The following is a 27,811-nucleotide window of genomic DNA, read 5'->3' on the forward strand; positions in this document are numbered from 1 at the left end:
TTAGGATAGAAAAATGTAACTCATGATCTTCATAAGAATGTGTGTTGGATAATGTACAAATTTCTCTGGACATCAAAGGAGAGCAGCTGACATCATGAGACAGCACGTACATGTACAGGTGCACACACACACACACACACACACACACACACACACACACACACACACACACACACACACACACACACACACACACACACACACACACACACACACACACACACACACACACACACACACACACACACACACACACACACACACACACACCTCTTTCAAAAGAGGCATTTCCCATAGCTCCTGACCAGAGACACAAGGCAGACCAATAGTACTACCACAAGTAGCATAGTTCTCAGCCGCTGGTTTAGGCAACAATCAGAAACATGGTATGAAAATAGCTAACAGTGAAGTAGCTAACATTTAGTTAATGTGTATTTCTCATTTAGAAGTCGAAACTACAGCTGGGAACAGTCCCGTTTTTCTAGAAATGTACATTCTGTGGCTATCCTTCCGTGAACTTATTTGACTAAATATGTGTGTTATTTGTATGAACACTAACACAGTGATATTCAGACAGTATTATCATGCTAAGTCTGCTGTGTGTGTCATTCCTGAGTATGTGATGGGAAAAGGAGGAGAATATTCAGAATGTTTGAGATGTCTGTGGTGCCTGGGTCTGCAGTGGGAGATAGAGTCAACCATGTTTGGACAGATGCCTGTGTGATGTGTGTGGGGAGTGCATGGGGAGGCTGAGCACTAGACACCTGCTGTTCCTGGGAAAGTTCAGAGGCTCTGTCTCTCTCTGTCTGCTCCTACTGTGGAAGGCTGACATGAGAACCAGGGTAACACCGCATAAGTGTTTTTTTGGGGCCGCCTATGTCCAAACAGTACAGTGATGGAAAAACGTTTTCAGTGTAAACTTAAACAACTAAAACCCAGATATAAAGTGTGTAGAAAGGATAATGTATATATTTTTAAATAAGATCTTTGAGAACTAACCATAACCAAAACAAAAGCTAGACTCTAAAATGTAAAAAAAATGATGCAATCGGGAGTATTTTTGTCATGACATGGGGCATAGCTGCGGGAAGTAGGGGTGCTGCAGCTCCCCCTGAAAAATCTGAAGTAATAAAAAAATTCAAATAATAACAATAAAATGATCAAAGTAGTGCACTGGGCCTTTACAACTCATGTAGTAGCAGACTGATATAGCCATCTGCAGGGTCATGGAAACCACACACCCACACAATGACACCCACCAAGACACACACAGTACCTGCTTAATTTTGGGTAGTTGTATGATGTCTCGGTAGCTAACAGGAAATGCTATTTTCACATCTGCTTGCAATGTTTAGATGTGATGATAAAAACAGTCTTATAAAACTGCGTAAAATATAGACTGTAGGACATACTGTATGAACTTTACACTCGGCGCTTACTCCAAACTACTAATGCGGCTACGTGCTACCATTATCAAAGATCTTACAGATTGCTTATTAAAACTTAAGACATTTTCAGAAACAAGTGTATATACACACACATCTTAAAATATTGTCATTTAACATATCACTTATTTTCCTAACTGTCAAATTGTTGTCGGAAGTTAGTCAACAATGTTCTCCCTAAAAGGAGAAATAAAGCCTTACTTCATCCCAAGTAAGGACCACTGACACACACACACTGAAACAACAAGACCGACTCACCAACCAGATCCCAAGCAGTACCCAAACACCCTAACCCAGAAGAGAATATGCACAACAAGCACTAAACTAGCTTAGCATCCAGGCTACTGTTACAGTACATCCATTCTGTTTCCTGCCTCTCTGTGTGCGAGTGGAGAGGATGGTAACATCAGCCCTACAGATGTACTTACAGATACCCTACTGCAGGCGTCTGGAGTCACACAGCAGTGAAAGGGGCTAAGGCCTGACAATAGCACCCATTGTTCACTCTCTTTTCAGTGCAGAAGTCTGGGTCTCTCTCGCTCTCCTTGTTTCTGTCGCTTTTCAGAGATGGATTGTGGGGGTCTCTCTCTCTTTTCAGTGCAGAAGTCTGGGTCTCTCTCGCTCTCCTTGTTTCTGTTGCTTTTCAGAGCTGGATTGTGGGGGTCTCTCTCTCTTTTCAATGATGGAGTCTGGGTCTCCTCTTTCGTTCAATTTTCAGTGCAGCAGTGTGGTCTCTCTTGCTCTCTCTAATGGGCATCTGCAGCAACAGGTTCCTAGTGAAACGCCTTCCCAGGGAGAAAGAGTTGGAGACAAGTCTTCCTCTCTTTCTCTTCTTGACCCATTCAGCCCCTGGCAAATGGGTCAGGGTCTGTAAGCAACTGCCTCATCCTCCCCCTTCCTCCCTTTTCCACTAACCCTTTTCTAACACTCTATTTGGTAATTCCCTTTCCGAACCCCCTCCAAACCTCACATCCTCAACTTAAGATATTGTAGGCCTTATAAGTTCATGAAACGCATGAATGCGCGCGCACACACACAACCAACCTAGATAACAGTTTGTGTTGACTGTCAAGTCAGTTGCCAGAAGCTGCATAAGCTGTTATACTTTGTGATGAAGGGTGTGATTCAAGTGTTACCAAGACCCCTTCAGGATTAAGATAAGAGTTTTTAGAGTCAACAGGCCTCAAGTAAGCCCTTTAATAAAACCCGGTTTCCCCCAGCCAGATAGCCTTCAGTAACACACACACACACACACAGCTTCTCTCCTAATGTGGCATGAAATCATGAGTGCAGCATAGTTTCCTCTGCAGGGTGTGTGTGTGTTTTGGCAGTGAACTGCTGGTACCCTCTGGAGCAGAGAGGTTTGGTGTTTGGCTGGCTGCTATGAGTTTTGGGTGACAGACAAAACACAGAAAACACTGGCAAGAGAGAGGGACAGGGAAAGAGAGAGGGACAGGGAAAGAGAGAGGGACAGGGAAAGAGAGAGGGACAGGGAAAGAGAGAGGGACAGGGAAAGAGAGAGGGACAGGGAAAGAGAGAGTGAGAGAAATGGAGAGAGACTAAACTATCCATCTTCCACTTCTCTTTCTGCAAGAACAACATGACAATATGGTTATAACTCCACATAACCCTCTGATAAACTATATCGAGTTTGCACAATCTTTCTCCCACTGATATTCACTTATTTTCATGTCAACGAGGGAAGGTGTCTACAAACGGGCTAGATAGCTAGCTAAAGGAAATGAGCCGTTAATGTAGTCAGCTAGGACCTACAGACAAAAATGGAGTTAAGAGTATTGGAATGGGGCAGTAGCCTAACTGTCAGAGGCAGACAGAGCCATGGCTGTTGAAGTTTGAGTGTCTGACCTACAGCTAAACTCCCCTCCGCCATAGACATGAGTCAGTCAGTCAGAGAGGAGGTTAAAGATGACTCAATGACAGCTGGTGCCGATCGTCATCTAATGACAGAAACACCACATCTGTCTGACTTACATTTTAGTGGCCCGACTAGCAGTATGTCTGCCTATGTGTTGGTCACATTCTGTGTGTGTGTGTGTGTGTGTGTGTGTGTGTGTGTGTGTGTGTGTGTGTGTCTACTCACATCTAGTAGTGTGTGTAGATGCTCATCTTGGAAGACACTGTGTAGGAAGTCCATATCTTTCTCACTGCAGTCGGTCAACGCATGGATCTCCTCAAGACTGTCCAGCACCTGAGACACAGCCCCTGTACACACACACACACAAACACACACACAACGCACACAAACGCGCACGTCAAAACAGACAATCCATAATCAGTAAGGCAGTTATGTAGGCAACAGTACAATAAAAGAGAATACATTGAACAGGAAATGGAAAAAAGGGACAAATAATGCAAGACAAAACAACAAATGGACAATCACAAAGCACACGCAGGCAGGATCTAGGTGTGTAAGAGTTGATTGCTAGAGAACTAGGGACAACAGACAGATACAGAACACACATACAGAGCAGTATATACCTAGAGGAGGGATACCTACTTTCTGCTGCAAGTAGTCCTATCAGGAAGGCAGCATTAACACAAACAATACAGAGTTTAAGTTTAGACAAACCGACTAAGTTATCATCCTCATATAGGGACTACATGGACACAGCAACAGTAAAGGTGTCACGCCCTGGCCTTAGTTATCTTTGTTTTCTGTATTATTTTAGTTAGGTCAGGGTGTGACATGGGGGATGTTTGTGTGTGTTTGTCTCGTCTTGGGTGGTTGTATTGTCTAGGGAGGTTTTGTAGAGTTCTTGGGGTTGTGTTCAGTGTAGGTGTTTAGGTAAGTCTATGGTTGCCTGGAATGGTTCTCAATCAGAGACAGCTGTCTATCGTTGTCTCTGATTGGGAGACATATTTAAGGCAGCCATAGGCATTAGGTAGGTTGTGGGTAATTGTCTATGTCTATGTTGCATGTAGGTTTGTAGCTTCACGGTCGTTTGTTGTTTTTTTGTTTAGTTTGTATTTAGTGTTCGTGTTTGTTTCTTCTTTATTAAAAAGAGAAGATGTATCTATATCACGCTGCGCCTTGGTCCACTCTTTCACCTCAAGACGATCGTGACAAAAGGATAACTATAATTGTGGCTGAAACATTCTCTGAAAACAGTGCAGCCCATCCAAAGATTTCAGAGGTGCTGAATTGACTTGTTAGTCCAACAAAAAGAACTGCAGTACTGTGTCAGAGGTTAGAGAAATTCTAAACTATGTGTGTATGTCTTCAGTAGAGTCCATGTTTTACAGATAATGTTTAATCAAGTGTTGGGCTGGAACAAAAGCCTACAAGCCGCTCTCCAGGATGACGTTTCAGAAGCCGGTGTAAGAGTTAGAGCACTAGAGAAGATACTTTCTTTGTGAAAACAATACCTTGAAAAAGACATAAGACAAAGGGGGATACCTAGTCAGTTGTACAACTGAATACATTCAACTGAATTGTGTCTTCCTCATTTAACCCAACCCCTCTGAATCAGAGAGGTGTGGGGGACTGCCTTAATCGACATCATCGGTGCCCGGGGAACAGGAACCCAGAGTTGTAAATAATTGTGTGTGCGTGCGTGCAAACGTGTGTGTGTGTGTGTGTGTGTGTGTGTGTGTGTGTGTGTGTGTGTGTGTGTGTGTGTGTGTGTGTGTGTGTGTGTGTATGCATGTGTGTATGTTCCTCCTACCCGAGGATGTGGGGTCTTCAGAGAAGTCAGGCATTTCCTCTGGTGGATCTCCGTAGAAGGAGTTAAACTTGTGGCTGGAGACTGCTGCCAGTACGGCTCCCTGAGACAGACAGACAGTTAGACAAACTGTCTTCCATGTCAGCACCAAATGTTTTAAAACATTAACACTCCTATTGTCATTCCAACTAGAAAAGGAGAGTATAATTTGGGGAGCTTACCTTGAGCTTTCTCCTGGCGTTGAACTTTCTCAGCTGTTCCACCGTCTCTAGCAGGTGGATCTTATAGGCATAACGGTCTCTCTCCTGATCAATACAATCACAATCTCACTTTACTAGCCTTTCGGTATCCCAAGAAGACAATGTGTGTGTGTGTGTTTGTGGGGACATGTTTAACTATTATTTTGGGGACCAGAAGTCCCCACAAGAATAGTAAACTAACAATAATTTGACCAACTGCGGACATTTTGTTAATCCCCACGAGGTCAACATGCTATTTCTAGGGTGTTTAGGGTTAAGGTTAGAATTAGTGTTAGAATTAGAATGACTTTAAGGGTTAGGAGCTACGGTTAGTTTTAGGGTTAGGATCTAGGGTTAGGGGTAAGGTTAGGGTAAGAGTACAGGTTAGGGTTAGGATTTTGAATGGGACTGAATTGTGTGTCCCCACAAGGTTAGCTGTACAAGACTGTGTGTGTGTGTTTGTACACTGTAAAGGGGTTGCGGTGAATTTGACAGTAACTTACAGGCAGCTCATTGGCAAGTGACTGTATTCCATATTACAGTACCAAAGCAAGTACTGTGTAATGGCACAGTACAATACCTTAGAATTTACTGTAAAAACATCAATGCTCCCATAATACAACATACCAGTTAAATTTGTACAGCCCTTTCACAAATGGGTGCAACAGATACAGCCTCTTTCAAGGCACACCTCAAAATATGTTAATGAGCCAGACACAACAATACTATACATCCACTTGTGGTCAAAACATTTTTGCCACTGTAAAAATACGGTACTGTATTCTGTGGGATGGAATTACAGTACCATTCGAAATACAGCCAATATCCCCCCCACCCCCACACACAAAATGTTCACATAATGCACCATCATTTACAGTATGCTGTGATCCAGTGGAGTTTGAGGCAGACAGTGTGTGTGTGTGTGTGTACCTTGAGCCAGGGGTGGTTGAGTGCCTCGTAGACAGTGATTCTCTCTGCAGGGTCCAGCATGAGCATCCGTCTCACCAGGTCTTTAGCGCTCTCTGAGATATGGCCCCATTGTCTGGGGTTTAACTGGAGAGACACACGCACACAGAGAGAGAGAAAAGCACACACACATTTTCAGGTGGGGTAAGGCTACTAATACCATAGGCACAGACTGGAATTTATTATTGTACACATCATTGTGTGGTGCCATTTTGTAAATCAACTACTACCTTGTATTTGCCTCTGCAGATGGCTTCAAACAGGCGTTCCTTTGTGCCGTAGAAGGGCAGGCAGCCAGAGAGCAGGATGAAGAGGATGACGCCACAGCCCCACACATCTACTGGCTTACCATAAGGCTCCCTCTTCACCACCTCTGGGGCCATGAAGTGGGGTGTTCCTACACGACCTGTAGGGAAGAGACAAAGGGTAGACACACATTCAGTCATACACACATGTGGACGAGTGGCCCTCCTCTGGGACTGTCACCTTGTCGTGGTGAGGGGGCTTATGTACCTCAACGACCCCTCAAGAGCTATGCCGGTGGGAGGTAACTCCCAGCAGGTCTAACCAAACCGGACAGGTCTAGGGCGAGGGATCAGACGAAGCACAGTCCGCCTATTGATCATGGAGCTTTACAAAGGAAAATTATCTACGACCACTGTAGATAACAGTGGGCACAGCTGCCCGGGAAGGGTTGCGAAGCTACAGGTAATTTACCACAGTTACCGGAATCTTTGGTTATTTTGGTAATTAACAGAAAATCTATGGCAATCTATTGTAATTTTTTGTATAATCTTATTTAATTACTTATTTTACATGTGAAAAGGCCACAGAGGGTCAGAGATAATTACAGACACCTGTGAAAATCTGAAGTACCCGTCTTGTGATAGATAGCATAAAATCCTTGAAAGTTATCAAAGATCTGGTAGTTTGAAAATTTCTAGTCACCCATTCAGTTGTTCAAAAACGATTTCCGAAAGCAAAACTATGGAAACACAACCTCACTAAAACCTTAGCCGAACAGACTACTCTAAAAGGGTGCCCATGAATCCCCTGGCCCAAACTCAACTGAAAGTCCAGGGGAAGAAGAGTCTTCTATAGCTCAAGTCAAGAATGAGAATTGGATGCTGGAATGTCAGAACATTTTACCAGACAGGAAAGCTGTCACAAATAGCTAGAGAGATGAGAAGATACAACCTGAGCATTGTTGAAGTCTGAAAGCAGATGAAACACCTTTGGGGAAATATCACAGGTGAAACCATCCTCTTCCTCTGTGCTATGCTCCAACCAACTCAGCTGACTTCGAAGAGAAAAAGTTGCCTTCTATCAACAGCTACAAGCAGTTATTCAAAAAGTACCCAAGAGAGACTGTGATCTAAATTGTACTGGTAGACATGAATGCCAAGATTGGAAAATAAAACGACAACTGGAGAAGCACAATTTTATTTCCCCTTTATTTAACCAGGTAGGCCAGTTGAGAACAAGTTCTCATTTACAACTGGCCAAGATAAAGCAAAGCAGTGCAACTAACAACAACAACACAGAGTTACACAGTAACTGGAGTCTGGAAGGAGAGTTTACAGTCTAGCCAGACACCTAGGTATTCTAAGTCAGAACCGTCCACAGTTGTGATGCTAGTCGGGCAGACGGATGCGGGCAGCGATCGGTTGAAGAGCATGCATTTAGTTTTACTAGCATTTAAGGGCAATTGGAGGCCACGGAAGGAGTGTTGTATGGCATTGAAGCTTGTTTGGAGGTTTGTTAACACAGTGTCCAAAGGGTCAGATGTATACAGAATGGTGTCGTCTGCGTAGAGGTGGTTTAAGGAATCACCCGCAGCAAGAGCGACATCATTGATATATACAGAGAAAAGAGTCGGCCCGAGAATTGAACCCTGCAGTACCCCAATAGAAACTGTCAGAGGTCCGGACAACAGGCCCTCCGATTTGACACACTGAACTCTATCTGAGAAGTAGTTGGTGAACCAGGCGAGGCAGTCATTTCAGAAACCAAGGCTGTTGATTCTGCCAATAAGAATTCGGTGATTGACAGAGTTGAAAGCCTTGGCCAGGTCGATGAAGACGGCTGCACAGTATTGTCTTTTATCGATGGCGGTTATGATATCGTTTAGTACCTTGAGCGTGGCAGAGGTGCATCGGTGACCAGCTCGGGAACCGGATTGCACAGTGGAGAAGGTATGGTGGGATTCGAAGGCTTTAGAAAGGTTTTCTAAAGAGGGGGATGACCGCGGCAGCTTTCCAATCTTTAGGAATCTCGGACGATACGAAAGAGAGGTTGAACAGACTAGTAATAGGGGTTGCAACAATGGCGGCGGATAATTTTAGAAAGAGAGGGTCCAGATTGTCTAGCCCAGCTGATTTGTATGGGTCCAGGTTTTGCAGCTCTTTCAGAACATCTGCCATCTGGATTTGGGTGAAGGAGAAGCTGGGGAGGCTTGGGCAAGTAGCTGCGGGGGAGCTGTTGGGGTAGCCAGGAGGAAAGCATGGCCAGCCGTAGAGAAATGCTTGTTGAAATTCTCGATTATCGTGGATTTATCGGTGGTGACAGTGTTTCCTAACCTCAGTGCTGTGGGCAGCTGGGAGGAGGTGCCCCAAACAGTGTCCCAAAACTTTTTGGAGTCAGTGCTAGTGGGAAAAGACAAGTGACAGATGACACCTGGAAAGAAATAGAGGCAAGGAGGGAGACCAAACTCAAACTCAACTGGGAAATGGATGACACCAAGAGAGGAAGTCTGCAGCAGGAATATCGACATAGAAACAAGGTGGTCAGAAAGAGGGAAAAGAAAGCACACAAGGAACCGCTTGCTAGCGAGGTGGAGGCAGCAGCCAAAGCAACAAAATTCCAAGGAGCTGTACAAGATCACCGGACAGCTGGCTGGGAAGAACAGGAGCTGAAGCCATCCCATTAGAGATAAACGGGAAACCCTCTTACCAAAAAATCCCAAGAAATGGAGTGCTGGAGATAACACTTTGAGGAAATCCCAAACAAGCCTCCACCTGACTTAACCACAGTCATTGTGGCAGCAACAGCCCTGCAAACAACAATTATTTGCTAGGATGTCCCCGGAACATCACAAAATGATCACCTAAACTGGTCAGGAAGTTATCAAAACACTTAGTTTAGAAAATCTAAATTCAGCAATTGCATTCTTCTCATATTACTCTGTAGGCTACTGACCTATTCAAAACTTATTCTGGCATCTCACCATACATCTGTCAGTAGTTATTGAACTCAACCGGCAGGAGGTTTGTTTGCTGTGATTGGGGGGAAACAGCTGCGGGCAAGGTTCTGAGTGTGTCTTGGTGGTGGCAAGAATTTCTTGCTGGACGAACCCACTTCTTGAGGAGAAAGCCCAAAACACGAGGCCAAATCAGCAGTTCCCCTTTAAGTCAAGTAAGTCACAAGTGTGGACACATGAATGTGCACACACATGCTCACACACAGAATATCACTTCTTGTTTTTTCTGAACAGAATGTCATGTCTACTGAATATGAAAGAAGAAGTGGTCTTTCTTCTGGCTTCAAAAGCCACAAACTACCAAAGAAACTGGAACATTGTTGATATTCATATTCTACTGCAACTCTTTACTACGCTTCTGAGTGTGTGTTTTCAAGTTTGAAGATATATGTCACATGCACACCTGAAGATGGCGTGGAAGAACATGGCTGACGTTTTACATTCTCCCAACCAATTGTGCAATTTTGTAAACATTTTTTGCGTTTTGTGTAACTTATTTTTTAACTTATTGTGTGCATAATATTGCTGCTACCGTCTCTTATGACCGAAAATAACTTCTAGACATCAGAAATGCGATTACTCACCGCGTACTGGAAGAAACTTTTTCCTTTAATGAGTCCGATGAGAAGGATATCCTGCTTCCACTGGAACAGGCCCAGATCCACACCTTTTGCGTGAATAAAAGACGCCGGAAAAGGGGACGCGGAGCAGCGACTCCTGAGAATCCGTAGGCGAGCGAGTAAACTCCCAATGCCTTCCATTCTTCTTGCTAACGTGCAATCATTAGAAAATAAAATTGATGACCTACTATTAAGATTATCCTACCAACAGGACATTAAAAACTGTAACATCTTATGTTTTCCCGAGACGTGGCTGAACAAAGAAACGGACAATATACAGTCATGGCCAAAAGTTTTGAGAATGACACAAATATTAATTTTCACAAAGTTTGCTGCTTCAGTGTCTTTAGATATTTTTGTCAGATGTTACTATGGAATACTTAAGTATAATTACAAGCCTTTTATAAGTGTCAAAGGCTTTTATTGACAATTACATGAAGTTGATTCAAAGAGTCAATATTTGTAGTGTTGACCCTTATTTTTCAAGATCTCTGCAATCCGCCCTGGCATGCTGTCAATTAACTTCTGGGCCACATCCTGACTGATGGCAGCCCATTCCTGCATAATCGATGCTTGGAGTTTGCGGGTTTTTGTTTGTCCACCCGCCTTTTGAGAATTGACCATAAGTTCTCAATGGGATTAAGGTCTGGGGAGTTTCCTGGCCATGGACCCAAAATATCGATGTATTGTTCCCTGAGCCACTTAGTTATCACTTTTGCCTTATGGCAAGGTGCTCCATCATGCTGGAAAAGGCATTGTTCATCACCAAACTGTTCCTGGATGGTTGGGAGAAGTTGCTCTCGGAGGATGTGTTGGTACCATTCTTTATTCATGGCTGTTTTCTTAGGCAAAATTGTGAGTGAGACCACTCCCTTGGCTGAGAAGCAACCCCACACATGAATGGTCTCAGGATGCTTTACTGTTGGCATGACACAGGACTGATGGTAGCGCTCACCTTGTCTTCTCCGGACAAGCCTTTTTCCGGATGCCCCAAACAATTGGAAAGGGGATTCATCAGAGAAAATTACTTTACCCCAGTCCTCAGCAGTCCAATCCCTGTACCTTTTGCAGAATATCAGTCTGTTCCTGATGTTTTTCCTGGAGAGAAGTGGCTTCTTTGCTGCCCTTCACACCAGGCCATCCTCCAAAAGTCTTCGCCTTACTGTGCGTGCAGATGCACTCACACCTGCCTGCTGCCATTCCTGAGCAAGCTCTGTACTGGTGGTGCCCCGATCCCGCAGCTGAATCAACTTTAGGAGACGGTCCTGGCACTTGCTGGACTTTCTTGGGCGCCCTGAAGCCTTCTTCACAATAATTGAACCGCTCTCCTTGAAGTTCTTGATGATCCGATAAATGGTTGATTTAGGTGCAATCTTACTGGCAGCAATATCCTTGCCTGTGAAGCCTTTTTTTGTGCAAAGTAATGATGGCGGCACGTGTTCCCTTGCAGGTAACCATGGTTGACAGAGGAAGAACAATGATTCCAAGCACCACCCTCCTTTTGAAGCTTCCAGTCTGTTATTCGAACTCAATCAGCATGACAGAGTGATCTCCAGCCTTGTCCTCGTCAACACTCACACCTGTGTTAACGAGAGAACCACTGACATGATGTCAGCTGGTCCTTTTGTGGCAGGGCTGAAATGCAGTGGAAATGTTTTTTGAGAATTCAGTTCATTTGCATGGCAAAGAGGGACTTCGCAATTAATTGCAATTCATCTGGTCACTCTTCATAACATTCTGGAGTATATGCAAATTGCCATCATACAAACTGAGGCGGCAGACTTTGTGAAAATTAATATTTGTGTCATTCTCAAAATTTTTGGCCATGACTGTAGAGCTGGTGGGATTTTCTATGCACCGGCAGAACAGAGACGCTACCTCTGTTAAGATGAGGGGTGAGTGTGTGTGTCTTTTTGTCAATAACAGCTGGTGCGTGATGTCTAATATCAAAGAAGTCTCAAGGTATTACTCGCCTGAGGTAGAGTACCTTATGATAAGCTGTCAACCACACTATCTACCAAGAGAGTTCTCATCTGTATTATTCGTAGCCGTCTATTTACCACCACAAAGTGAAGCTGGCACTAAGACCACTCTCAACCAACTCTATAAGGCCATAAGCAAAGAAGAAAATGCTTACCCAGAAGTGGCGTTCCTAGTGGCCGGGAACTTTAATGCAAGCAAACTTAAATCAGTTTTTTTTTATTTTTTTTATCCCATTTTCTCCCCAATTTTCGTGGTATCCAATCGCTAGTAATTACTATATTGTCTCATCGCTACAACTCCCGTACGGGCTCGGGAGAGACGAAGGTCGAAAGCCATGCGTCCTCCGAAGCACAACCCAACCAAGCCGCACTGCTTCTTAACACAGCGCGCCTCCAACCCGGAAGCCAGCCGCACCAATGTGTCGGAGGAAACACCGTGTACCTGGCTACCTTGGTTAGCGCGCACTGCGCCCGGCCCGCCACAGGAGTCGCTGGAGCGCGATGAGACAAGGATATCCCTACCGGCCAAACCCTCCCTAACCCGGACGACGCTATGCCAATTGTGCGTCGCCCCACGGACCTCCCGGTCGCGGCCGGCTGCGACAGAGCCTGGGCGCGAACCCAGAGACTCTGGTGGCGCAGTTAGCACTGCGATGCAGTGCCCTAGACCACTGCGCCACCCGGGAGGCTAAACTTAAATCAGTTTTACCAAATTTTACCAGCATGTCACATGTGCAAGCAGGGGGGAAAAATCCTAGACCACCTTTACTCCACACACTGAGATGCATACAAAGCTCTCTCCCTCCCTCCATTTGGAAAATTTGACCACAATTCTATCCTCCTGATTCCTGCCTACAAGCAAAAACTAAAGCAGGAAGTACCAGTGACTCGCTCAATACGGAAGTGGTCAGATGACGCGGATGCTACACTACAGGACTGTTTTGCTAGCACAGACTGGAATATGTTCAGGGATTCATCCAATGGCATTGAGGAACACACCACCTCAGTCATCGGCTTCATCAATAAGTGCATCGATGACGTTGTCCCCACAGTGACTGTACATACATATCCCAACCAGAAACCATGGATTACAGGCAACATCCTCATCGAGCTAAAGGCTAGAGCTGCCGCTTTCAAGGAGCTGGAGACTAATCCGGACGCTTATAAGAAATCCCGCTATGCCCTCAGATGAACCATCAAACAAGCAAAGCGTCAATACAGGATTGAGATTGAATCCTACTACACCGGCTCTGACGTTCGTCGGATGTGGCAGGGCTTGAAAACTATTATGGACTACAAAGGGAAACCCAGACGCGAGCTGGCCAGTGACGCGAGCCTACCAGACGAGCTAAATGCCTTTTATGCTCGCTTCGAGGCAAGAAACACTGAAGCATGCACGAGAGCACCAGCTGTTCTGGATGACTATGTGATAATGCTCTCGGTAGCCGATGTGAACAAAACCTTTAAACAGGTCAACATTCACAAAGCCGCTGGGCCAGATGGATTACCAGGACATGTACTCAAAGCATGCGCGGACCAATGTCAGCAGGTCTTCACTGACATTTTCAACCTCTCCCTGACCGAGTCTGTAATACCTACATGTTTCAAGCAGACCACCATAGTCCCTGTGCCCAAGAAAGTGAAGGTAACCTGCCTAAATGATTACCGCCCCGTGGCACTCACGCCGGTAGCCATGAAGTGCTTTGAAAGGCTGGTCATGGCTCACATCAACAGCATCCTCCCGGACACCATAGACCCACTCCAATTTGCATACCACCCCAACAGATCCACAGATGACGCAATCTCAATCGCACTCCACACAGCCCTTTCTCACCTGTACAAAATGTACACCTATGTGAGAATGCTGTTCATCGACTACAGCTCAGCATTCAACACCATAGTGCCCCGGAATCTCATCACTAAGCTAAGGACTCTGGGACTAAACACCACCCTCTGCAACTGGATCCTGGACTTCCTGACGGGCCGCGGTAAGAGTAGGCAACAACACGTCTGCCACACTGATCCTTAACACTGCGGCTCGGCATGGATGTGAACTTAGTACCGTCCTGTATTCCCTGTTCACCCACGACGGCGTGGCCAAACACAATGCCAACACCATCATTAAGTTTGCTGACGACACAACAGTGGTAGGCCTGATCACCGACAACGATGAGACGGCCTATAGGAAGGAGGTCAGAGAACTGGCAGTGTGGTGCCAGGACAACAACCTCTCCCTCAATGTGAGCAAGACAAAGGAGCTGATCGTGGACTACAGGAAAATGCGGGCCGAACAGGCCCCCATTAACATTGACGGGGCTGTAGTGGAGCGGGTCGAGAGTTTCAAGTTCCTTGGTGTCCACATCACCAACAACCTATCATGGACCAAACATACCAAGACAGTTGTTAAGAGGGCACGACAAAACCTTTTCCCCCTCAGGAGACTGAAAAAATTTGGCATGGGTCCTGAGATCCTCAAAAGGTTCTACAGCTGCACCATCGAGAGCATCCTGACCGGTTGCATTACCGCCTGGTATGGCAACTGCTCTGCATCTGACCATAAGGCGCTACACAGGGTAATGCAAACGGCCCAGTACATCACTGGGGCCAAGCTTCCTGCCATCCAGGACCTATATAATAGGCGGTGTCAGAGGAAAGGCCTTAAAATTGTCAGAGACTCCAGTCACTGAAGTTATAGACTGTTTTCTCTGCTACTGCACGGCAAGCAGTACTGGAGCGCCTAGACTAGGATCAAAAGGCTCCTCAACAGCTTCTACCCCCAAGCCATTAGACTGCTGAACAATTCATAAAAATCGCCACCGGACAATTTACATTGACCCCCCCCGTACACTGCTACCTCTCGCTGTGTGTTTGTTACCTATGCAGTCACTTCGCCCCCACCTACAAGATCACCTCAAATAGCCTGTACCCCTGCACACTGACTCGGTATCGGTGCCCCCTGTATATAGCCTCGTTATTCTTATTCTTAATGTGTTACTTTTTATTATTACGTTTTATTTTAGCCTATTTGGTAAATATTTTCTTCTTGAACTGAACTGTTGGTTAAGGGCTTGTAAGTAAGCATTTCACGGTAAAGTTTACACTTGTTGTATTCGGCGCATGTGGCAAATAAAGTTTGATTTGAAGTACAGTGAAATGCTTTACTTGCAACCCCCCCCCCCAACAAAGGAGATAAGAAAGGAAGAAAACAAAGACAGTGTAAGTTATATACAGGGTGAGTACCAGTACCAAATGTACAGTGTGCAAGGACACTGGAGTAGTCGAGGTAGATACAGTAGATACTAATACATACATGTAAACAGAAATAATAGTGACCAGGAGCAGGAAAAATAGATAGGAACAATTGTAATGGCAATCAATAATCAATTAACAGCAGCGTAATGGTAGTAATACATCTAATCAATAATAATTTTAGCAGCAGTGTAGGTGTGAGGGGTTGTGTGCGTGTGGTGGAAGCAGTGGTGGAAAAAGTACTCAATTGTAATACTTGAGTAAAAGTAAAGATACCTTAAAAGAAAATGACACAAGTAAAAGTGAAAGTCACCCAGTAAAATGCTACTTGAGTAAAAGTCTAAAACTATTTGATTTTAAATCTACTTAAGTATCAAAAGCAAATGTAATCACTAAAATCTACTTAAGTATCTAAAGTGAAAGTATAAATCATTTCAAATTCCTTCAAATTACAGACGGTATGCAATTAAGGTCACAGTTATGAAAACTTAGGGACACTAAAGAAGCCTTTCTACTGACTCTGAAAAACACCAAAAGAAAGATGCCCAGGGTCCCTGCTCATCTGCGTGAACGTGCCTTAGGCATGCTGCAAGGAGGCATGGGCAATAAATTGTGGCCAGGGCAATAAATTGCAATGTCCGTACTGTGAGACGCCTAAGACATCGCTATCGGGAGACAGGACGGACAGCTGATCGTCCTCGCAGTGGAAGACCACGTGTAACAACACCTGCTCAGGATCGGTACATCCGAACATCACACCTGCGGGGCAGGTACAGGATGGCAACAACAACTGCCCGAGTATAACCAGGAACGCACAATCCCTCCATCAGTGCTCAGACTGTACGCAATAGGCTGAGACAGGATGGACTGAGGGCTTGTAGGCCTGTTGTAAAGTAGGTCCTCACCAGACATCACCGCCAACAACGTCGCCTATGGGCACAAACCCACCGTCACTGGACCAGACAGGACCGGCAAAAAGTGCTCTTCACCGACGAGTCGCGGTTTTGTCTCACCAGGGGTGATGGTCGGATTCGTGTTTATCGTCAAAGGAATCAGCGTTACACCGAGGTCTGTACTCTGGAGCGGGATCGATTTGGAGGTGGAGGGTCCTTCATGGTCTGGGGCGGTGTGGCACAGCATCATCGGATTGAGCTTGCTGTCATTGCAGGCAATCTCAACGCTGTGCGTTACAGGGAAGTTATCCTCCTCCCTCACGTGGTACCCTTCCTGCTGGCTCATCCTGACATGACCCTCCAGCATGACAATGCCACCAGCCATACTGCTCGTTTTGTGCGTGATTTCCTGCAAGACAGGAATGTCAGTGTTCTCCCATGGCCAGCAAAGAGCCCGGATCTCAATCCCATTGAGCGCGTCTGGGACCTGTTGGATCGGAGAGTGAGGGCTAGGGCCATTCCCCCCAGAAATGTCCGGGAACTTGCAGGTTCCTTTGTGGAAGAGTGGGGTAACATCTCAGCAAGAACTGGCACATCTGGTGAAGTCCATGAGGAGGAGATGCACTGCAGTACTTAATGCAGCTGGTGGCCACATCAGATACTGACTGTTACTTTTGATTTTGACCCCCCTTTGTTCAGGGACACATTATTCCATTTCTGTTAGTCACATGTCTGTGGAACTTGTTCAGTTTATGTCTCAGTTGTTGAATCTTATGTTCATACAAATATTTACACATGTTAAGTTTGCTGAAAATAAACGAGTTTACATTGTGGCATTTCTCTTCCATTTCAAAGATGATAAAAAAAGCATGTTTTTTTCTTTGTATTATCTTTTACCAGATCTAATGTGTTATATTCTCCTACATTCATTTCACATTTGTGTTTAGTGAGTCTGCCAGATCAGAGGCAGTAGGGATGACCAGTGATGTTCTCTTGACAAGTGCGTGAATTGTACCATTTTGTGTGTGAATTGTACCATTTTCCTGTCCTGCTAAGCGTTCAGAATATAACGAGTACTTTTGGGTGTCAGGGAGAATGTATGGAGTAAAAAGTACATTATTTTCTTTAGGAATGTAATGAAGTAAAAGTTTAAAAAGTAAAGTACAGATACCCCCAAAAAACTACTTAAGTAGTTCTTCAAAGTATTTTTACTTAAGTACTTTACACCACTGGGTGTAAGCATGTGGTAATTAGTAATGCGTCTGTGAGTGAGGGTGTGTGTATGTGAGTAGGTGTGTGTGAGTAAGAGTGGCGGTGAGTGGGTAGAGGCCTGTGGATGGGCATAGAGTCAGTGTGGAAAGTCTGTGGGAGAGGGAGAGCAGTAGTTATTAGCCATTTAACAGCCTTATAGCCAGGGGATAGAAGTTGTTTAGGAGTCTGTTGGACTGAGCCTTGATGCACCGGTACTGCCTGCTGGATGGGAACATGGTGAACAGTCTTGGGTGGCTGGAGTCTTTGGCAATTTTTTTGTGTGTGCTAACATAATTCACCAGACACAGTCAGGTCTAATTCCTATTTTAAGGTCAGGCCATGTACATAGGTGTGTAGTTTCAACGCCCTGTTAAAACACACGTGTCAGCATTGTTGGTTATGGGCTTGTAAGTAAGCATTTCACTGTAAGGTCTACATGTATTTGGCTCATGTGACAAATACAATTTGATTTGTTAGTAAGAGGAAATTTGATTATTGGGTCAAACCAATGTGTGACGAAAGCTGATAGCTGATGTGTCAAAAACATGAGTAATGCATTACAATGCATCAGGGATGAAGATAAATATCTATTCCTCCCTGATTCAGGGTGAATGGATAGCACTGGGGAGCATAGTTTGTTGGTTTATCTTGTCTGCTGTGAAAACACTCATTCAAATGAAATGTTAACCTAACAATTCATCCATACATCTGGTACCCTACATGTGGCATTACCCTTGGAGCGACTGAACACACTGTGTTTCTCGGTTGCTCATTAAGAACAACTTGATTTAAGTCTTGGTGTGGTTCAATGTGGCAGTTACTGATATTTGTCCCCCATGAGGCACCATAGGAACAAAGCCAGTATTACTTCTTCAAAATATTCTGAATGAATCTAATTTAAGAAATCTGTAAATCATTTTAACGTTTTCGCCGAGGAGGTTTTAGCCATGCAATTTTACATCTAGCTAAGGTGTTTGGTGCAGTATTTCTCAAATAAAAAATGTGAGACCTGTTGTCTTATGTAAACAAAGTCTGATCCTCTGCGCTGATGGGCAGGTTTGTCTCACTGTCTGTGTGTTCTGCGGATAGATTGGATAGAGCGCAACAACTGCAGCTGTGTATCCTATGTTTGTGGGTAAGAGAGCATTGTCGAAATCAAAACCAAACCTTCAAGTCATGACAAACTCACTTACAAAAGACAGTTTTGGGGGGAAAAACTGACTTTATGAACAAAATGAACCTGTTTACACTGTAGTAAATTTTGACACTAGAATAAATGTTTCTGACTAATAACGATGCCACATAGAAAACAGCCTATCAGATCAGTTGTTTATTGCCTTCAGTTGAGCTTTAAGGGGATAGTTGACCCCAGAAATCTAAGTCTGTCCAATTAAATGGTGCCAATCTTTCCCAATTATTTGATTGTATTATTAATTAACTATTTGAATGTATGAATAGCAGAAACAAGCTGATTGCAGATACTAGTTACAAGTACCGACAACAGTACGTTGATAAAAGTTGTATCCTTCCTGTGTGAGAGAGCAAAGTGAGAAGAGAGCGGCTATGCTCCAATAGCCACACTAGCATACCACATGGAATGAAGCAGAATGTACTGGCCATGCATTCTAAATGGTATACTAGTGTAGATATTGGAACATAAACTCAATATAGCCTCTTTTCCAATATCCATAGTAGGATACCATTTAGAATGCATGGCCAGTACATTCTGCTTCATTCCAGGTGGTATTCTAGTGTGGATATTGGACGGAGCCTGACAGCCAGTCCCAATTCAGATCTGCAAACATCTGAGTGATGCACAGGGACATTCCCAGCATACAATGTGTTGTGTACCTCCAGCCACCAGTCCTGACTCTCCCAGTTGGATGGCCACGCCGAACCCTCCCAGCTTCACTGGAGCGCTGTTCTCTTTAGACGCCAGGAGGACACAGTGGGGCTGGAGGACAAAGGGAAAGAAAGAAAGAGTGGGGAAGGGAGAGAGAGAACAATATATTACATTCTTGATTAAATAGCTAGTATAATATTTAAACTGCATCCAATGGCTTATCAAAGTGATCTACGCTTTATTATGGGCAATAGGTTCAGTAAACATGATTGCATTCTGTATCAGAAAGTAGGCTGGCCCTCGCTTAAGTCTCGTAGATAATGCACTGCTCTCTTTTTGTTTATAAAGCCCAATTGTGCAAACTTCCGCCATATTTTACTTTACTTTAAATTAGAGACATACGAGCCACCAGACCTGATCACAGGGATGACTAACTCTAGAGGTCCCGTTGACCACTACAGAATTAGGGAAATCAGATTTTTTTGGGCGCTCCGTATATGGAATGATCTGCAGATGCTCTGGCGCCTCTAGGGCAGTTCAAGTTGTCAATGAAGGACCTCATCGTTGAAGAATGTGTTTGTTCTTAAATTGCTTGTAGTATGGTATGTTTGTATTGTGCTGTATGTTCACATGTTGTACATTTTATAAATTGTGTTCATGAAGGGTTCCCTTGAAAAAGAGGCCTTGGTCAAATAAAATAAGTAATTGTGCACACAATCCAGAAAATTGCCTTTGACTTCACATTGACGCTTAAAGACACACATAGCGACCTCAGAAGGATGTTATATTTTAAACCAGTAAAGGAGACACCCACCAATAAAATATAATCTAAATACAAGACACACCCTCACACCCACCCTAAAACCAAGAAGTACCCCACTACAGTGGAAAGTCAGACATAATATTGTACATCGGGAAGCAAAGAAAAAAGTGTGAGCAAATGAGAAGCTGTCTAGGTATAGGATCTAGGTATAGGACTTGCTAAGAATTCCGTCAGCTCTTGTCAAGCTGTAAGCAGAATCTGCAAGTGTATCTGTAGGGTTAACATTTTACTTCCAATAAAATAGTCTCTTTCAATATAAGCATATTAAAACAACAACATAATCATAAACACTGCAAAACACCCTGGTAAATCCATTATCCCTCCACCCTGTGTCTGACACACCACAGGAGTCAGTAGTCTGTGTGTGTGTGTGTGTGTGTGTGTGTGTGTGTGTGTGTGTGTGTGTGTGTGTGTGTGTGTGTGTGTGTGTGTGTGTCTACCTAACTAAATCCTTTGAGTATGTACACTACATGACCAGAAGTATGTGGACAACTGCTGTTCGAACGTCTCTTTCCAAAATCATGGGCATTAATATAGAGTTGGTCCCCCCTTTGCTGCTATAACAGCCTCCACTCTTCTGGGAAGGCTTTCCACTAGATGTCGGAACATTGCTGTGGGGACTTGCTTCCATTCAGCCACGAGCATTAGTGAGGTCGGGCACTGATGTTGGGCGATTAGGCCTGGCTCGCAGTCGGTGTTCCAATTCATCCCAAAGGTGTTCGATGGGGTTGAGCTCAGGGCTCTGTGCAGGCCAGTCAAGTTCTTCCACACCGATCTCGAAAATGTCTGTATCGGCCTTGCTTTGTGCACTTGGGCATTGTCATGCAGAAACAGGAAAGGGCCTTCCCCAAACTGTTGCCAGAAAGTTGGAAGCACTGAATCGTCTAGAATGTCATTGTATGCTGTAGCGTTAAGATTTCCCTTCACTGGAACTAAGGCCCAGGCCAGGCCCCAACCATTATTCCACCTCCACCAAACTTTACAGTTCGCATTATGCATTGGGGCAGGTAGCGTTCTCCTGGCATCCACCAAACCCAGATTTGTCCATCGGACTGCCAGATGGTGCAGCGTGATTCATCACTCCAGAGAGCGCGTTTCCACTGCTCAAATTGCGGCGAGCTTTACACCACTCCAGCCGACACTTGGCATTGCGCATGGTGATCTTAGGCTTGTGTGAGGCTGCTCGGCCATGGAAACCCATTTAATGACGCAGTTCTTCTTGCTTCCAGAGGCAGTTTGGAACTCAGTGAGTGTTGCAACCAAGGACAGACGATTTTTACGCGCTACGTTCTTCAGCGCTCAGTGGTCCCTTTCTGTGAGTTTGTGTGGCCTACCACTTCACGGCTGAGCCGTTGTTGCTCCTAGATGTTTCCACTTCACAATAACAGAATTTACGGTTGACCGGGACAACTCTAGCAGGGCAGAAATTTGACAAACTGACTTGTTGGAAAGGTGGCATCCTATAACTGTGCCATTGTTGATAGTCACTGAGCTCTTCGGTAAGGCCATTCTACTGCCACTGTTTGTCTATGGAGATTGCATGGCCGTGTGATCGATTTTCTACACCTGTCAGCAACATGGGGGGAATAACAGATTTTTCTCTACTTCTCAAATTAGGGGTGTCCACATACTTTTGTATATATAGTGTATGTGTGTGTGTGTCAAAATTACTATGGTCTGGGTAGGGCTACAGCCATGAAAACATCATTACAGAAACCTACACATCAAAGACAGTTTGAAGACTTGCTCCAATGAATCGCTGACACATACATGTGTAAATCTGTTAACAAGAGTTGTACATGACGCCACCACCACAACAGACTTGTATTTTTCTCTTTAAAAGACAAGTTCCTGTCTCATTCTGAACACATTCTGAAGTTACTTTTGTCTCCATCTATTACTAGTTTTCAGTTTATCCCAAAATGCTGGGTTGGGCCAAGGGTTAGGCCGAAGATAGTTCTCCTGAGTGGTAAATTAAAACTGGGTTGAAGCTTGAACCATAGTGGCTACAGATTTTTCTTTTTGACAAACTAATAAAAATGAGAAAGCCTGTACGTGGGTCAACCGCTGTCCTATATAAGTAACATGTATACTTCAGGTATGCTACATAATCAGTGTATACATTTTATAAATTGTGTTCATGCAGGGTTCCCTGTATACATAGGCGGTCTATGCTCCTAGCGGTTGCTCAAGCATGTGTAATCAGCAGTGGGCTGGGCCCTGTGTGTGTGTGTGTGTGTGTGTGTGTGTGTGTGTGTGTGTGTGTGTGTGTGTGTGTGTGTGTGTGTGTGTGTGTGTGTGTGTGTGTGTGTGTGTGTGTGTGTGTGTGTGTGTGTGCGTGTGTGCGTGTGTGTGAGTAACAGTGTGCGCACGCTCTGCCCTGTCTCTTGGTCTCTGTGGTTTAATGCTGAAGTTCACCCCCCCCTTTTTCCGTTAAGTTTTCTCAGTTAAGACTCATCAGATTCTGTACTTTGGCATTTCACAGCTTCCGAGAGTAGATCACAGCTGAAGGGAATGCAGAGAAGGAGAGGAAAGAGAGAGAAAGTGAGAGAAGAGGGGAGAGAGAGCTTTTACGACCTGTTAGTCACAGTTCTCCAGAGAATAGTTGAAGTCGTAGAAAGGCAGATACTGAGAATCTAGAGACCTGGAACCTTCATCTACAGGCATCTATTTAGGGCAGCTCCAACTTTCTATGAAACGGGGAGAAAAGCTGGAGCAAAACAGACTGGATTAAGAAAATACAATTTATGCTAAAACAGAACTACAAATCTGAGAGACAAAGAGAATGAAAGAGAGGGAGAGAGAAAGAAAAAATGAGAGTTTTTATTCTCTTTTGCCACACAAGCACATTCACAAAGAGTGAAGAGAAACAACATCTCCAATGGTCACAATTCACAGGGTGAGTACAGTGTGTATTCAATGAAAAGCTGTTTCCAGATTAAGGGTAAGGCAAAATCATGTTTATGTGCTGTGAGTGATTGTGTTGTGAATTCTTGTGTTGACATTTTTGTTTCAAACCGAACCCATTGATTATGTAAATTCAAAATCATATTCTCACAGTGCAAAGAGCAAATTATTTCCATATACTGGATAGAGCCCTGAGTGATGGAATTACAAAATACCACCCGTAACATTTCCAATCATTTCCAATCAAGGTTTAACTGGCAGGTCTCTGAAGTATTTTGCAAAGGGGAAAAGTATCACTGAGTTAATTTGAGAAGTAAAGGAAAATCTATGTTATTCCCCACATGTTCCTCTATACTGTAGGCCAGGTAGTGTAGTCTGTAGTTGTTTGTCAGGTGGTCAATCAGCTGGCCAGAGATTTGTACAGGACCTGAGTAATGTACAGTATAATTAATTATTAGTGGATTAGGTGCTGATCTGGATCTAAATCATCCAGCTTGGCCTCCTGCCATCAAAACAGACCAGAACTAATTAGAGCAAATAACTTTCCCAAGAGAACATTCTGGAAGAACCAAGAAACACTTTTGGTTGATTTAACTTCTTGTCAATATTTCTGTTTCCACTTTGGAAAAAATCGTGCCCAAATTAAACTGCCTCGTACTCTATTCTAGATCGTACAATATGCATATTATTATTACTATTGGATAGAAAACACTCTCAAGTTTCTAAAACTTGTCTCAAGTTTCTAAAACTGTAAAACAGAACTCATTTTGCAGCAAACTTCCAGACAGGAAGTGAAAAATCTGAAAACGATGCTCTGTTCCAGGGCCTGCCTATTGAATTGCCTTATATTTATGGATATGCATGCACTGCATATGCCTTCCACTAGATGTCAACAGGCAGTGGAAGGTGGAATGGGGTGTCTAGCTTGATCTGAGGTCGAACAAGAGCTCTTGGAATGACGTGTCCAGAATTTCCTTTCTCTACCTAGGCGCGGGAAGCACCTCCCTATTGTCTTATGATAAGCGTTCGGTATACACGGCTAATATCTCCGGCTTTGTTTTTATTTGAAACATATTAGAAAAACATCATAAAGTAGGTTTTTTCAACCGAGTTTCATCAGTTTATTCAACGTTTAATGGGACTTTTGGAGTTTTCCATTCTCTGCGTCGGGAGAAATTGGGAACGTCATCAACATTGGCTAGCCTTGTGGAGCGAATTCGACAGGAGAGAAGGACATTCTAAAACCAAACAACGATTTATTCTGGACAAAGGACTCCTTGTACAAGATTCTGATGGAAGCTCAGCAAAAGTAAGAACAATTTATGATGTTATTTCGTATTTCTGTGGAAAATGTTGAGTCCTATTATTCGCGTTTTGGCGGGCGCTGTCTCGCTATAACGTAAGCTGTTTGTTATGGTAAAGTTATTTTTAAAAATCTAACACGGCGGTTGCATTAAGAACTAGTGTATCTTTCATTTGCTGTCCAACATGTATTTTTTAGTAAAGTTTATGATGAGTTCTTTGGTCAGATTAGGTGAGTGTCCAAAATAGCTTCGGACAATTTGGTGAATCGATGCTACATATTCACAATGTATAACCACGGTTTGCAGCTCTAAATATGCACATTTTCGAACAAAACATAAGTGTATTGTATAACCTGATGTTATAAGACTGTCATCTGATGAAGTTGGTCAAGGTTAGTGATTAATTTTATATCTTTTGCTGGTTTTTGCAATCGCTACCTTTTGCTGCTAATAAATGCATTTGTGTGTTTGGCTATTGTGGTAAGCTAATATAATGCTATATTGTGTTTTCGCTGTTAAACACTTTTTAAAAAATCGGAAATATTGGCTGGATTCACAAGATGTTTATCTTTCATTTGCTGTACACCATGTATTTTTCATAAATGTTTTATGATGAGTATTTAGGTATTTCACGTTGCTCTCTGTAATTATTCTGGCTGCTTTGGTGATATTTTTGATGGTAGCTGCAATGTAAAACTATGATTTATACCTCAAATATGCACATTTTCGAACAAAACATAAATGTATTGTATAACATGTTATAAGACTGTCATCTGATGAAGTTGTTTCTTGGTTAGTGACTAATTATATCTCTATTTGGTCGGTTTTGTGATAGCTACCTATGCGGTAGAAAAATTGTGAAAATATGCGGTTGAGTCTTTTGCTATTGTGGTTAGCTAATAGAAATACATATTGTGTTTTCGCTGTAAAACATTTTAAAAATCGGAAATGATGGCTGGATTCACAAGATGTTTATCTTTCATTTGCTGTATTGGACTTGTGATTTCATGAAAATTATATTATAGGATATCCCTGTCACGTTAGGCTAGGCTATGCTAGTCAGCTTTTTTGATGAGGATGCTCCCGGATCCGGGATGGGTAGCAATGAAAGGTTAAGGAAGTAGATTAAAAAACATGAGCTTGTGCGCTATATGGAGTGTGTCTGACTTTCTATATTTTGATAGTTTATGATTTGAGGAAGTAGACAAAGTTTCTGGATGAAACGTTATTTTCCCTGACTTTCTCCCCTATGCAGGACTAAGGATTGAAGAGGGAAACCGATGCTATGACAACCAACTTCCCTGCCAACGTCACATTCTTTCCCTTTCCCAAGTCCTCCCACTCACTCATCGCCACGGAGACTACCTTCAAGAACCTCTTGACCGCCACAACCCCTGACCCCAGGGAACACTGTCAACTTGACGGCAGCTCCCTCCAGATCCCTCTAGCAGTCCTCTACTCTGTCATATTCGTCTTGGGCCTGGCCGGCAACGTACTGGCTCTCTGGGTCTTTCTATACGTCCACTCCAAGAAGAACTCTGTCCGAGTGTTCCTCATCAACATAGCGTTAGCCGACTTGCTACTGGTCATCTGTCTCCCATTCAGAGTCCTCTACCACAGTAAAGGGAACCACTGGGACATGGGCCCCATCCTCTGTAAGGTCGTGGGAAACCTCTTTTATATGAACATGTATATCAGTATCACCTTATTAGGGTTGATCAGTGTGGATCGCTATCTGAAGATCCAGCGTAGCGCAGGGGGGCAGTATCGCCTCCAGGCCACCAGATGGAGCTCCACCGTCTGTGGGACCATCTGGATCCTGGCCCTCGCCTCCGTCATGCCCATGATCCTCCTCTCTGAGGGCAACGAGGAGTCGAACAAGTGGGTTTTATTTTTCAAGAAAAATGTATTTACAAATTTTTCAAGGAGAACTTTGTTGATATGCTTTATTTGAGTAGGGTCCAACATTTTGAACAATTACACTAATAGTAATTTTATTTTCTCCCAATCCCCCAGGTGTTTCCAGTATAAACTGCGAAAGAATGCGCAGGGAAAGGCCTATTTCAACCTCTTCCTGGTTGCTGTGTTCTGGTTTGTGTTTGTCTGCCTTGTGGTGTCTTATGGGAAAATTGCACTCAAGCTGCTGAGGGCGTCGAGAGATAAACCGGACCTCCCCAACGCGACCCGCTACAACCGTACTGCCAGGAAGTCCTTCTTCGTCCTCTTTCTGTTTACCATCTGCTTCGTCCCCTATCACATGGTCCGGGTGTTCTACGTCGTCTCCCAGATCAGCGAAACTTCCTGCTTCTGGAGGGGTGTGGTAGACCAAGCCAACGAAGTGGTGTTGCTACTCTCTGCCCTCAACAGTTGCCTAGACCCCGTGATGTACTTCCTGTTGTCGGAGTCCGTGAGGAAAGAGACACTCCGATTGGTCAATAACATGTTCCGACGGAGTGACTCGGGTGGCAGTGGGAGTGGCTCCAGTGTGGATTGTGGGAGAAGCCTTGAGGAGCAGCCAACCGCTAGTTTCATCAGTAATCTGAGGAGAAAAATAACTGTCCAGCCCTCCCTCCTTCAGATATAAATAAGATGAAGTTGTCACTAGACACTGATCCGAGGTCAGTTTTGGACTTTGTTGGGCCACAAAATAGCAGCAAAGTCCATCCTCCTTCAGGTATCAGAACCAGCAAGCATAAGCCATTTTGTGCCAAGAACAACTTGAAGAGGGACAGACTGGGAGAGCATGAACACGACTCCATGGAATTGGGGCATTAACTATTAAGAGTTTTATATCATAAAGGAAGCATTAGCATCCAGTCAGATGACAGTTTTTGCAGGGGATATGTCATGTTAATTAAAGGACTGCACAGACATTGAGAGGACCATACAGACACCACAGTGATATTACTGAGAGCATAATGGGACTTATATAAATGAGGAAATTGAATCACTTGGTCATGACATGCTGGTGGAAAACAACAAAGACAATACACAATCTCACTTATAAAAGCCATGAAGGCATGCTATGCTAAAATAAAACTGTGATGACAAAACATAAAATATTACTATTCATTGTGAATAGGCTACTGGATGGTTGTTGAGTGGTTTTGTAACAGCTTTTTGCCTGTTTCAATGTTTCATATATTGCCTGTAACAGAGACATTAGAAACTATATTGAATAATTAACATGAAAAAATGAATAAATTGAACAATGTAATGAAAATGGCATTGTTGTTATACTACTGGTATACTGTACATATTGCAACATTGGGCCTTGGTTGGCCCTCAGTAAAAACCAAAGCATCGATTTGTCATATACTCATATGAATGGATTTATAAAGACTTGT

The 27,811-nt window shown here is 43.8% G+C and overlaps 2 protein-coding genes across 6 annotated transcripts in view; one reads left to right on the forward strand and one right to left on the reverse strand.

Annotated features, from left to right (window-relative positions):
* caska (calcium/calmodulin-dependent serine protein kinase a) overlaps nucleotides 1-27,811 on the reverse strand; it is a 216,383-nt gene that overhangs the window by 38,852 nt on the left and 149,720 nt on the right. For 3 of the 4 annotated variants that reach the window (XM_039014836.1, XM_039014840.1, XM_039014839.1), the window contains exons 6-11: nucleotides 19,439-19,541; nucleotides 6,564-6,739; nucleotides 6,298-6,420; nucleotides 5,350-5,433; nucleotides 5,132-5,231; nucleotides 3,547-3,668 (exon numbers count right to left, since the gene is read on the reverse strand). In XM_039014836.1, coding sequence (XP_038870764.1) covers nucleotides 3,547-3,668; nucleotides 5,132-5,231; nucleotides 5,350-5,433; nucleotides 6,298-6,420; nucleotides 6,564-6,739; nucleotides 19,439-19,541 — 708 coding nt within the window. Of the gene's footprint in view, nucleotides 1-3,546; nucleotides 3,669-5,131; nucleotides 5,232-5,349; nucleotides 5,434-6,297; nucleotides 6,421-6,560; nucleotides 6,740-19,438; nucleotides 19,542-27,811 lie in introns of all 4 variants that reach the window. The other variant, XM_039014838.1, reaches the window with a different exon arrangement.
* On the forward strand, nucleotides 22,742-27,811 carry gpr34b (G protein-coupled receptor 34b). 2 transcript variants are annotated; one of them, XM_039014841.1, is made up of 3 exons: nucleotides 22,742-23,152; nucleotides 25,720-26,345; nucleotides 26,481-27,811. In XM_039014841.1, the coding sequence occupies exons 2-3, from the start codon at nucleotides 25,750-25,752 to the stop codon at nucleotides 27,046-27,048; spliced, it is 1,164 nt and encodes a 387-aa protein (XP_038870769.1). In that variant the 5' UTR covers nucleotides 22,742-23,152; nucleotides 25,720-25,749; the 3' UTR covers nucleotides 27,049-27,811. The 2 variants fall into 2 exon arrangements, with proteins under 2 accessions (XP_038870769.1, XP_038870770.1); XM_039014842.1 differs by lacking the exon at nucleotides 22,742-23,152 and having other exon boundaries at nucleotides 25,562-26,345.

Source organism: Salvelinus namaycush, chromosome 19, assembly GCF_016432855.1.
Source record: "Salvelinus namaycush isolate Seneca chromosome 19, SaNama_1.0, whole genome shotgun sequence".
NCBI lineage: Eukaryota > Metazoa > Chordata > Actinopteri > Salmoniformes > Salmonidae > Salvelinus > Salvelinus namaycush.